Source organism: Strigops habroptila, chromosome 2, assembly GCF_004027225.2.
Source record: "Strigops habroptila isolate Jane chromosome 2, bStrHab1.2.pri, whole genome shotgun sequence".
Lineage (NCBI taxonomy): Eukaryota > Metazoa > Chordata > Aves > Psittaciformes > Psittacidae > Strigops > Strigops habroptila.
Genome location: NC_044278.2, coordinates 115422264 through 115435814, shown reverse-complemented (window position 1 = coordinate 115435814; position 13551 = coordinate 115422264). Strand labels below are relative to the sequence as shown.

The window sequence follows — 13551 nt, the reverse complement described above, 5'->3', positions numbered from 1 at the left end:
GGAAGTGGGGATTCACAAGCTAATGTGAGTGGCTGTGGTGGAGCTCAGGTGGATATGGCGAAGGGATGGAATGGATGTGGAAGGCCACAGAAGGTATCACAAATGTGAAGTGTTAGGGGACAGTGGACAGAAACCAGGAAGAATCCTGCATTCATTGGCTCTGCTGGTCAGGAAACATCCTAAAGAATAGTCCTTTCTTTCTCTCCAGCAGGGAACTGATGGAGAAAGACCAGCCCAGTAACTGCTGTTATTGGCCATTATGCAGCAACGTGAAAATGCAGAGGGCTGGTATCAGGTCCCCAGTGAATCTCTGCTACCCACAGTTTAGGATTAAGGGAGGAGGAAAACAGACCCATGTTGCTCTTGGCTTGTCTTGAGCTGCTTGTCCCTGCTGGATTGTCAGGATATAAGATCCCACCACCCAGGGATTCCATCAACCAGCAAGTGGAGGCACTTCCCGAATTCAGTATCCTTTGCTGCATTTAAACTAATCACACTGAAGGAGCATGAAGCCGTCCATTCAAAACCAACTTTAAGTGCAGGAAAATCCAACTCAGCCCTGATTTTTCTCTGCCTTTTTGGAGGCTCATCCTAAACCTGCCTGTATGTTGGATCCTGGCTGTATCTCAGCAATTGGAAGATTACAGGGTTGCAGAGAGAAACGCTGTGTTGAGATGGGCAATCAGTGCTGTTGCTCAGTGATGTTGACCAAGGAGCCCTTATCTGTTTTTTCACTGCTAAGCACATAATGTATTCTGTTTTCCTTGAGAGCACAGAGGTTAAGCTGGGATCAAAAATCCCTGGGAAGTTAAATTAAGTCCTACCCTGATTTTATTTCCTTCCTGTGCTGAGCAAATTCTTCCAAGACCCACACCTTTACTTTTAAAGTGCACTGCAGGGAGCCCCGAGGATGAACACAGAACTGGGACAAAGTTGGACAAAGAAAAGAAACATCTTGGACAATACCAGAGCAATCAGCTCCCAGATAAATTCAATGTAACCTGGCATGACTCTGTCTTAGTGAACCCACCTAATGAATTTTAACTTTTGCCATCAATTGCAGCATATAGAGAAAATACGAGCAGCTTTTACAGTCCATAATCAGGTACTGAGAATATGCGTGGCTTGCATTGTCATATCTTTGAATGGTGTTTCATCTGCACACAGAGTTCTCTAGGAAAAAAATCCCCAAAAGCAAACCCCGAGGAAGGTAAGAATTACAGCATCAAAGCACAGAAGCCCTCACTCTGTCCAGACCTGTTGGGGAAGTCTTCCGCAAACGTAAAATATCTCTTTATGCTGCCTCTTGATTTCTCTTCTCCTGGATGCCCTTAGAGGATACGGGTGTCAGCTTGCAAGCTCTGACACGGCAACAGGAGAGTGCATCTCACACTCAGCTTGCAGTGGCGTATAAAGTCAGTATAAATGATATAATTTAAAAATATCATTTATTAATGAGGGCCACGAGGATGATGAGGGGCAAAGACAGGGTGAGAAAGTTGGGGCTGTTCAGCCTGGAGAAGAGAAGCTGCGTGGAGACCTCAGAGCAGCTTCCAGTGTCTGAAGGAGGCTACAAGGATGCTGGGGAGGGACTCTTCATCAGGGACTGCAGCAATAGAACAAGGGGTGATGGGTTTAAACTTAAACAGGGGAAGTTCAGGTTAGATATGAGGAAGAAGTTCTTCCCTGTGAGGGTGCTGAGGCGCTGGCACAGGGTGCCCAGAGAAGCTGTGGCTGCCCCATCCCTGGCAGTGTTCAAGGCCAGGTTGGACACAGGGGCTTGGAGCAACCTGCTCTAGTGTGAGGCGTCCCTGCCCGTGGCAGGGGGTTGGAACTGGATGAGCTTTAAGGTTCCTTTCCAACCAAAATAATTCTGTGATTCTATGGCTAATATAAACATTCCATAAACCAAATAGTTAAAAAAGAGGATTGCTCCTCATAAAAAGTGTCCCCAGGTCACAATACACAATACACATGGAAGGCTGTCCCACAGCTCAGTGGATATTGGTGTCTGAGGTTTTCATGATAGCTGGTGTTATTTCCCATGCAATTTACATCCTGGTATTCATTATTCTAAATAATTCTCCTCTCTCCTCCCTGTCTTTGGCATTTTTTGTTTAAGGTGGGGTTGTTCCTTGTGGCAGCAGCATAGATTTATGCCAGATTAAAGGCAAACACATTCTCTTGAATTTCCTTGACCAGGTCAACATCTTTCTTTTGGCCAACTCCACCTCTTCCTTTGAGCTTCTTCCTTTGAGCTTCTCCTGGTAAATCAGGGAATTTCAACAGACTTAAATCTAAATCACCTCTGACAGCAGGGGAAAGCCTGACCTTCGTAAGTTAATATGAGACTTTGCTGTTAACTTCAGTGGGCTTGAGTTTCTACCTCATGCCCGTGGAAGTTTCTCTTGTTAGAGCTACTGCACGTACATTTTACACAGGAAGAGTAAGAGAGGGAGAGAGAGAAGACTGAAGATATGGAAGGAGGAGCATTGATTGATTGTTTTTCTAATGTAAAAATGGGTCTAAGTCCTTTTTCACTCCCATCACAATGTAATGACTGTGGTACACCCTCACACCACCAACAGCGTCCATCCTATTCCCCCAGTCTTCATGGTACCTCAGATCACAGCTGATACACCCGATCTCTCTGGCTGCCCAAAAGCCAATCTGTGCTCCTCTCCCCATTTTGAGAACCACTTAACTGAAGCGGGAACAGAGAAGGGACAAGGATGGGGGTACAGTACGCTAAAAAGACTTGGCTGGAAAATGTGGGGTCAGCACAGAGGGAGCAGTGGGAACCCTTGAACTACTCTGCTACCCCTCAGCAGAGGTTTCCAGGAAAGCTGAGCCGTTCTCAGCAGCCCTGGGCTTCCTCTACGCTAACTCCTTCCTCTTCACCTACTCCAACATTGGTCTTCTCCTCATTCCGTAACCTAGTCCCATACCAAAGACTGTTCTCCCACCTCTATCTCCTGCCAACCTCTTCAGGGCTTCCTGACTACACACTGTCTCCATGATACTTTCCACAGATCTCCCTTTCAGTCTGTTACAAGCCCAATCTGCTTGAGGTGATGTTATCTAAACACAGATCATTAAACACATTCATCTTCTACACTGCCTTCAGCTGCTTCTGGAAGAAGGCTGAACCACGCTGGTGGCAACAAGAGATTTTAAGACAACTGGTGTTTTTACAGGAATTAGAGATTGCCTAAAGGGGTTTCAAAGCACATTTTTCAGGACAATAATCCAAAGCCCAGCCTTCCCACTCACTTTTGGTCTCCACTGTTCTATGGAAGAGGGAGTGCAGACAACTCTGTGGCTAGGGACAAGTCTGTGGGATTTACACCTTTGTTCTAATCTCCATTTGGTTTGGGTTTAAAGTGTCTAGAAATGACATGTAACTGCCTCTCCTATGGCTCAGACTGCGCAACACCATTAATAAAAGCGCCTCAGCAGGGCCAGATCTGTTGACAAGACAATTCTGCAGACTGACTGCTGTTTCATTGCTCATTTGTCATCAGAGACACAGATCGTTATCCTGTCAGGCCATTTTCACACCATCTGCATCCTGTTAGCTTCCATCCTCCAGGTTCAGCTCCACCCCAACATTGTTTCGCAATTGTCCTCAGGGATATTTATGCCTCTAGAACAGAAGAGTGAACTTGAGCAAGTGTTTTCTGTCCCCATAGCTTTCCTCCAACATTGACGCACCAACCTGTTCCAGTCCTGCTCTCTGGGCATGCCAAAAGCTCTTGAGGAGCAGCTGACAACTTTATACTTTCAAATACCAGTGTGCTCATGAATTACCCAGTGTCTCGAGAGACTGTGGTTTTCTGACACTGTAATAAACTATCCCTCACTATCACAGAAGAAATGAAACCCTGATTCCATGCTCTCAGATAAGGTCCCTCTCTGCTTTCTCTTTGTGAAAAAGTCTCTTTCCAAAGATACTGTCACAATTAAGATATCCTCCAGCTTGAAAAATACCTTTTAAATAGCGCTGCCCATGTGCAGTCCTGTGCTGCATAAGGACCCCCATGATATTCATTAACTATGTTTTACATTGAAAAACAAAAAAGGAAAAGGAAAATAAAGGGAAAAAGATCACAGTACTACTATGCACTTTATTTTTCATAGAAGACTTTGTATCTTCACTCTAAAGCAAAAAGGACTCCATAAAAAGGAGCCCAGTAAAAGTGCAGGTAAAAGATCCACCATAAGAGCTTGTGTATAGAGACCAGGAAAGGTAATAGAGGCATTGAGCTCTGCAGTTATAACAGCAGTGTCTGGCAAACAATATCTGCAGCCATGTGAACACTGATAAATATATTCTGATGCGAGAAGCCCTGCTGGACCTCGTAGGACTGTTTTCAGATGCACTTGTACGAGAGTTGCTGTGTAAGCAAGTTACTTGTGCTTTAGTCTTTCCAGGCTCAACCTTCAAACATAAAGCCAAGCACTAATGGGGCTGAGAAAGATCTCAATGCAGGGAAAAATGTATTGTGTCCACAGGTCACTAATTGCTGCTGCTGTGGCCACAGAAAGGCTACGTGCAGACTTCCCTCCTCACCATAAGCTATGCTGTATGTGCACGTCCATCCATGTTGGAGCACCACGTGGTGCTTTAACAGTGAGATATCTCATCTCTCCTGCCTGATCAACAGCACTGAATGTGACAGGTTGGATGAGAAGGTAATTGCTGCAGCAAACCTTCAAACCAGCTCCCTGTCACACCGAAAGTTGGGTTGGGAGATGCAGCACAAATGGGGGACAGGTTTAGAAAGGGGACGTGTTAGCAAAAGCTAAGTTCTAACTGCTCTGGTCTCCTCAACACTGCAACTCCTCATGGTGAAGTGGTGCTCACTCTTCTGTGGTGCATTTTAGGAGAAAGGTAGGCAAAGGGGCGATTCCAGAGTGGGACAACCTGGACAGAACAGCATGAACTTCAGGCAAGAAAACCACGAGGCTAAACATGATCCCAGTCTTCTACTGTGAAAAGGCTACTGTAGAGAGGATGACACTGCCAAAGAACATTTAGGTTCTATACTAGGGGAAAAACACTTTCTACTGGTCATAGAATCATAGAGTCTTCAAATGGTTTGGGTTGGAAGGGCCCTTAAAGCTCATCCAGTTCCAACCCCCTGCCACGGGCAGGGACACCTTCCACTAGAGCAGGTTGCTCCAAGCCCCTGTGTCCAGCCTGGCCTTGAACACTGCAGGGATGGGGCAGCCACAGCTGCTCTGGGCACTCTGTGCCAGCGCCTCTTAGTTATATGAGAGTTAAATACTGGAATGGGCTACAAAGGGCAGCTTTATTGCAGATTTAAAATAAACCATAATCAGTTAATGAACAGGCTTATATGATAAGGCTTCCTGTGACAGCAAAGCAAAACTGAATGGCTTGGACATCCTCTCCAGTTTTAGGTATATGGTGAAATATATTTACAGGAGTGTCATTTTGTTTTGAAAACCTCCCAATGCAAATAAAATCAGGTTAGAAGAATCAGCTTTTCAGGCTGTCAGTGCAGCTTAGGATAATAAGCATGGGAAGAGCTAGAAATTCAACCCTAGATCTTAATTCCCGAGCTTTCCAAATCTGCAGGTCCCATTGATTTTAGCAGAAAGTGGTGGCATCATAACCTGAACTAATTGTGTTATAGGCCAGCTCCTGATGTACATAATATGCTCCAGCAGAGAACATATTTTCTGCAAGACAGTAAGTGTCAGGTTGACAAAAAAAGCACAGATGAATGTTTCTCATTTTAACCTCATCACTTTATATGGTATATCTTTTCGCATCAAACCCACTCATTTGCTACAACCTTGATTAGAACCAAATCTGAGCCTAGGATGAAATTCATCCTACATCTTCAGGGAAACAAACTCCCTGCCATAGGAAGTTCAGGGTACTAAGACCATGCTAGTTCGCCCTTTCCCACAGAAGCCACAGGCTGGAATCCAGAAGAGCTCCAAGCCCAAGTTCAGCAGCAAAACTGTCAGACCACAGATGTTACTTACCACATTGTTAAAATACCGTGGGCTTAAAACGTGAGAAAGAAGTGAGCTACAGGAAGGGGAATTCTCCAACAACTGCAGAGAGAGTCGAGTATACAGAATCCTGCTTTTGTGAGGGTAACATCAGGGGTGGAAAACAAAGGAAGCAAAGCTCCCAAATATTATTTTAACTTCTTGCAAGGTAAAGGCAGGCTGAAGGCAAACACACAGTGGCTGTGCAGCCAGAATTGCTGCTGTGAGTGTTGGTTCTCACACACACCGAGGAGGAGAGGTTATGATCAAGGCTTGACTAGATGAATGACTTCATCACAGCCCAGCAGATCCAGAAGCTGGGTATCAGGGAACAGAATACAATTACCTGGGATAGATACAAGCCAAAAAGCAATCCCGAGCAGCAGCTCAGATGAAGGAATGCAGTGGTTTCAATAGAAATTTTGATGACAAGCAAGATGCAAGTGTGTTTGCCAAGATAATCTTATCCATAACATGTTATTTATTATCTGATTACACACCTTTGAGGGCTGCCTCAGGGTGCCTTGAGTCAATTAGTAGGACTTGCCTCAGTTTCCCCTACTACCATACTACTCTCAGCTGAAACTGCAGTTAAACATCATGCCTGTGACATGCTTTTAAAATGGTATTATTCAATTACTTTACTTTGCATCTTTCTATACCAAAAGCTGAATTGTTCATCTGCCTGCTGGTACGTTTCAAGGACACAGTAATGAAAAGCTTATAAAGAAAATGGAACCTTACCACTGAATTTTCTGGCTAGGACTAAAATGTATTTCACAATGCTAATGAGGGCTTTATTTAAACATTAATGATTAAAAAGAATTACGCAGAACAGGGCCTTCCAACACAGTACAGAGTGTTTAATGTTGCATGAATTTACAGGGTACACAGCGAGGAAGGCACTGGTGCAGAGCATCATCTCCTATGGAAATGATTTTTGTGGGGTGGTTTGTGGAAGTGCATACAAGAGCTCAAAATCAGCCCAACGTATCCAAAACCCAACAATTAGTCAAACACCAGCACTGCAGAAAGCACTCCTGAGACAGCAGATGGGGAGGGTGCAGCCATAAGTTCAGAGAGCTGTTTGGAGCTGAGCTGCACAGACTGTAGAGTACTGTCTGAGAACAAAACCACTCTGTTTGCTGCTTATAGGAAGAAGGTAGAGCTATTCTCAACTCCCCAGCTCATCATCAAATGTACACACATGAAGCTGCTTGCTGGTCCATCGTTTGACGAGGGATTGAGTTTTGGATGTTTTGGGCCACCCACATGAAGATGGCCTGTCGATACAAGAGAAACATTCACATGGAGTTAAAACAAAGGAGCAAGAACAGCCCCTTCACTCACCGTGGTCTCCTGAAAGCCAAACCATACTGCTGACAAGCCAGGCCTACCGTTGGGGTGTAGATGATGGGCATGAATCTCTCAATGTCAGAGGTCAGCACTCGGTAAAAGAGCTTCTCATTCCTGTCTTGTAATGTCATAAGAATAATATACCTGAAAAGTAAAATAAAATAGATATGTGTCAGTATTTGTGGCTGTTGGCAGTAGTTGGCTCACTCACTATATACTCGGTTCTCCCAAGCCCTGACACTCCGCAGTGCTACATCATGAGCAGATACTTGGAGTAAAACTTCCCAGAGGACCTGCCCATCTCCACCATCCTCGCTGACAGCTCAGAGACTCTGTGGGCATGGAAGCCAGGCCCAGCATGACCTCAGAACTTCAGAATTTGCATTAAAAACAAGTGCAATGGAGAAGGTCAAAAGCAGACTTCAGGGCTACCTGGGACAGAGTGGGACATTGTCTTTAACATAAAAATCTATTATGCAGTCTAGAAGATGAAATATGCACATATGCAAATGTTAACATGCACATTTCAAAGCAATGTCTTCTCTCAAATATTTCCACAAAACCTCTCTCTCCATTATCCTGCATTCTCAATTATTTCATCACTAAAGGATTAAATAATTAACTGAGGAGCAGCTAAATTCCATCTCTGAAAATCAAAACACCCCAAATCCATTAATTTAGAAAAGTAAAACGTTAAATCAATGCTGTATCCTTGGTGTAGTCCAGACTTACATGTGCATCACCAGGTTTATATGACCACTTGGTGACATAGAATAAGTTACATTTCTCTGAAGATCTGTCTTTCTTGAAAATGCTTCACTAGCTTAGATTGAATTTGTCAAATTGAAGCCAGAAAAACGAAAGACTCAGAAAAATAGAGATTGCAAATGTTTTTCTGACTGAGAAACTTGTATGAACAAAATGACAAACTCCCTTTTGCATTCAGCACCCAGTCTTGCAGTGTTGCTTCAAAAAAAGGCATCCCTCACTGCCAAAAAGATATGATTTGCAAGATGGACACAGGCCTTTGTGATACAGAAAAGCCAATTGATCTGCTGGGGAAGAGCCCTGCTGCATCAGTCCCAGATCTATGGCACCTGAGACAGATGGAGATGCAAGCCCTACTGTCTGTCACAACAGGAGCGAAACACCATCTTCCATCAGTAACTCTGATGAACAATACTGGACACAATGGAAGCTCAGGAGCAGAGAGATTAGTCAATACACGTCATTGCTTCTAGTTATTTATTCTTTTCCTACCACTTGGCAGGTTCTTTCTGTTCTTCCATCCAGTATTTTAGTGAATGTATTGATGAGCAAACAGGTACATGCACTACGTGTGTTCACCTCCAGTGCTCTGGGGCAGGCACTATCTTTTTGTTGTTCACTTCTCCCCAAGGTACAGCGAATTGCTGGGCTAATACCAGAGCTCTCCAGCAATGGGGTGGTAGGAAAAAGCATTACCAGGGCTACTTTGGGACTGGGATGGCATGTAGCTGAAGTGAAGGCGGACAGGCCGGAATACACACTCCTGCTGCTGGAGAGTATGAAAAAGGTGACTCTGAGAGAAACCTGTGTGTCTTAAAGCAGGATCCTCAAGTCTTCCTGGGGTCTTTAAAGAACTGAAAATTACAGGGGGAGGAGGGAGGCAATAAGATGTTTTTGACATACTTGTCTAGATCGTTAGATTGCTTCTCGTAGTTTCTCAACACGCGGAGGACTTGAACGTTTTGGCTTAAGAAGCAAGGAGGAAGGAGGCCATGAATTCCCAGCTGCAGCCTCTCTTGAAGTGTAAAAGCCATTCCCTGGGAAGAGAAGAGGAAGGCATGTTTAAACGGCATGAGGTGCACTACTAGATAGGATATCTAAGAGGAAAGCCAGCAACAGCATGCAGCCCTTGAGGGCTTGGAAGCAGTCTTTCCCTGCAGAGATGATGGGGCTGGGACCACCCAGACCCTACAGCTTCTGGGTTAGCAGTCCCAGTGCCAGCAGGGCTTTGATGGTTCACTCTCTTTTGATATTTGAATTTGGTTGGTCTCTACAGTGTATACAGCTTTATAGTGTACGTATTCTTAGGGTTTCTTTCACTTCATGATAATCTTATATTACTTAATTAGCTCACTTCTACTAGTTTCAATGGCCTTCCTGAAAGCCCAGCTCCTACAACCCTTTACAAACCACCTAACAGGTTTAGAATCACAGAATCATTTAGGTTTGAAAAGATCCTTAAGATCCAACCATGAACCTAACACTGCCAAGTCCGCCACTAAACCATGTCCCCAAGCACCACATCTACACACCTTACATACCTCCAGGGATGGTGACTCCACCACTTCCCTGGGCAGCCTGTTCCAATGCTTGAAAACACTTACGGTGAAGGAATTTTTCCTTATCTCTAATCTCCTCATCTCCAAGGGACCGACCCCACCTCACTACAACCTCATTTCAGGCAGTTGTAGATATCAGTAAGGTCCCTCCTGAGCCTTCTCTTCTCCAGACTAAACCCCCCCAGGTCCCTCAGCCGTTCCTCATCACACTTGTGCTCCAGGCCCTGCACCAGCTCCGTTGCCCTTCTCTGGCCCCGCTCCAGCACCTCAATGTCTCTCTTGTAGTGAGGGGCCCAGCACTGAACACAGGATTCGAGGTGCAGCCTCACCAGTGCCCAGCACAGGGGGACAATCACTGCCCTGGCCCTGCTGCCACACTGGTGCTGATACAGGCCAGGATGCTGTTGTCCTTCTTGGCTGCCTGGGCACAAGCTGCTCATGTTCAGCTCTGTCAATCAGCACCCCAGGTCCTTTTCCATGAGCAGTTTCCAGCCACTCTTCCCCAAGCCTGGAGCATTCCATGGGGTTGTTGTGGCCCAAATGCGGGACCTGGCACTTTGTCTTGTTGAACCTCAAAGCACTGGCCACAGCCCATGGATCCAGCGTGCCCAGATCCCTCTGCAGAGCCTCCTACCCTCCAGCAGATCAACATTCACACCCAACTTGGTGTCATCTGCAAACTTACTGAGGGTGCCCCAGATCCCCTCGTCCAGGTCATTGATAAAGACATTAAACAGAACTGTCCTCAGTACTGTGCCCTTGAGGACACCACTTGTGACCAGCTGCCAATTGGATTTAACTCCGTTAAACATCACTGTTTGGGCCTGGCCATCCAGCCAGTTTTTCACCCAAGGAAGAGTGCCTTCCCTCATCCACTGAGCAGGTCATCTTGTCATAGAAGGAGATGGGGTTAGTCAAGCAGGACCTGCCTTTCATAAACCCATGCTGACTGGGCCTGATCGCCTGCTTGTCCTGTACCTGCTGTGTGATGACAGCACTCAAGATACCTGCTGCATAACCTTCCCTGGCACCGAGGTCATGCTGACAGGCTTCTAAGTCCCCCAGATACTCTTCAGGGCCCTTCTTGTAGATGGGCATCACATTTGCTAACCTCCAGTTAACAAAGGCTTAGATTTGGATACTGAAGAGTGTATCAAACTCATCAGCTCATCATTGTATACCCATCTCATCAGCTTCAGTCACCTTCTAGTTTTCCACCAGACACAGTGTGTATTAATGGCATATGGGCAGACAGACATGACACGTGGGGTGCTTTCTCAGTGCTAACCCCTTCTTTTTATTCAAGGAACACATAGAGTACCACAAGTCTTACTAAGCAGCTGACCCTGGCCCACAGCTGAAGCGTGAATACTAGATTACACTGGATAACCCTGCTTTTATGGGACAATTTCACTCTTCCCAGGCAGAAGCCTGAGCGTGTCCCACTCCCGTGCATGCAGGGGCTGATGCTTCAGATGATCAGCAGTGCCCTGTGCTGGACTCAGCGTGATGAACAGCGATGGTAAATGCCTTCTGCAGTCTGGGAAGAAGATTAGAAAAGGTCTTAGTCCTTAATTAATGGGATTTCTGCTACGTTGATAGCAGATTAGACAGCAGGATAGAAGGCAACATTTTCAGAAGCGTCTAAGGAGCTTAAATCCTAATGAAAACTTCACCCATAACTAACCAACTGAGTCTTATCTTGATGAACAGCTGGCAGTAAAAGATTCAAAATCTGTAATTATTGGACTACATCTACTCAAGCACACAGACCAACACTTAAAAAATCATAATAAGCAGCTTTATGCCTATAGAGCTGTTAAGCTGCTATTTTCTTCCACAGATTTAGTGTTTCTCCTTGACAAACAACTGTTATTGTTGCACAAGAAACACTGAGGACGTATCTCGATGAACTTGGTTTTGGCAGCCTTCCTTCACCTCCTGGCGCTTGTTCCTGTCCCTGTGCCATTCCAATGGTTGTGCCAGCACAAGCATGTGTGCAGTCACACGGTTCACCAGCGAGAGGAAGTACCTGGATTAAAAATAACCAGGTCATTGCAGCTCAGAGCAGCTCCCCTGGCCAGTGATACACCATAGATGGTCCTACAGACATTGGCACAGCCAGCTGGGGACACACAGCCATGGGGATGGACCACTGGAAGAGCTACTCACTTGTAAGTGGTGCAGATGCTGATGGTAAAGGTTTCTTAAACTATCAGTGATGCTAACAAACCTGTGACAGGATAGAGGAAAGGACTGAAACTGATTCTCCTGATTGCTAGATCCATGCTTTGTACATAGTGCGACTCTTAACAGTAAACTGTGCACTAGAGCAAATGAAAGAAAAAAACACCTCTTCATCTATTTCAGAAAAGATATTCAGCCTCCAGAAGAAAAGATCTTTATCCCACAAGCTTTCTCCAGGTTTTTTCCTGCTCTGTATCAGGATAGAGCCAAGTACTTTTGGAATCTTTTGATGTAAGAGAGCAATCATTCCTCTTGCAGCCAGCCAACAAGGAGTCAGCGGTCATCCAGGAGGCAGGACGTCAAGATTTTGCTGTCAAACCCAAATGGCATCGAAGCCTCTGTGGTCATTGTTGAATGCTGTACCCAGGACACGGCTGGTTCTGCTGAAGTGCCTGATGTTTCTGTCACCCAAATTTCCTCCCTGGACCTGAGAAGCCTTCCCCCAAAAAAGTTTCACAGCAGAACTGGTGCATTCCCACAAGATGAAGTTTGAGGTTTTGTGAGTCTTCATTTTTGAATTAAAAAAACCCCAACCATTTCTCATCAGAAAACCTGTAACCACATTGTCCAGACTGGAGACTTCTCAAACATTTGACCAAGGTCAACACTGGACATTAGCTCTATCGGGCTTTACACTGACGATATTGTATCATGGCAGCGAAAAATGCAGCTATTGTGAAAGTCAAAGTTTATAGAATCACAGAATGGTTTGGGTTGGAAAGGACCTTAAGATCATCCAGTTCCAACTCCCTGCCACAGGCAGGGACACCACAGACTAGACCATGTCACCCAAGGCTCTGTCCAGCCTGGCCTTGAACACTGCCAGGGATGGAGCATTTACCACTTCTCTGGGCACCCTGTGCCAGTGCCTCAGCACCCTCACAGTAAAGAACTTCTTCCTTATATCTAACCTGAACCTCCCCTCTTCTGTATCTGCAGTGAATGGAGAAAAGGAGATACAATTTCAAACCATTTACTTCCTGTGACCTTTGAACATGGGGGACGGCTGATGGGAAACCTGAGGCACTGCTGCCCCCAGCCACTAAAAATCTCCTTGTGGTATTTTTCCAATAGGAAAAAAAGGACTTTCCATTATTTTCCATGCACTAAAACAGTAAAAAAAAAATCAGTATTCCATCAAATGACACAAATACAAGAAAAAAAAAGTCTGTATTTCAGCTCATTTCTATTCAAAATAATACCATGGAACCTTACAGAAACAGCAACTGCCTAAATGACATCTCCAACAACCCAGCATGGCCGGGAGCATCCAGCTTCCCTTTGCCCAGGAACAGTGTGAGAGCTGTGATGGAATTACAGCTGCCATGAAGCACTTGTATTTAGGCACTTGCCCTGCAGCCCTGCTGGGGCTCTTCCCTCCTTTTGGGGGGAACTCACCAGGCTGAAGAGTGTTCAGATGTGAACAGGCTGGAGAGGGCCCAGAGAAGGGCCACAAAGATGATCTAAGGACTGGGAAGCTGTGTGAGGAAAGGCTGAGAGAGATGGGACTGTTCAGCCTGGAGAAGGGAAGACACCTTATCACTGTGTTCCAGTACTTAAAGGGTGGCTACAAATAAGACAGAGACTTCCC

The 13551-nt window shown here is 45.4% G+C and overlaps 1 protein-coding gene across 1 annotated transcript in view; it reads right to left on the bottom strand.

Annotated features, from left to right (window-relative positions):
* The window catches only part of ME3 (malic enzyme 3), a 118003-nt gene that overhangs the window by 44110 nt on the left and 60342 nt on the right, over positions 1–13551 (bottom strand). The window contains exons 2-3 of the mRNA XM_030477138.1: positions 9058–9191; positions 7381–7530 (exon numbers count right to left, since the gene is read on the bottom strand). Coding sequence (XP_030332998.1) covers positions 7381–7530; positions 9058–9191 — 284 coding nt within the window. The remainder of the gene's footprint in view (positions 1–7380; positions 7531–9057; positions 9192–13551) is intronic.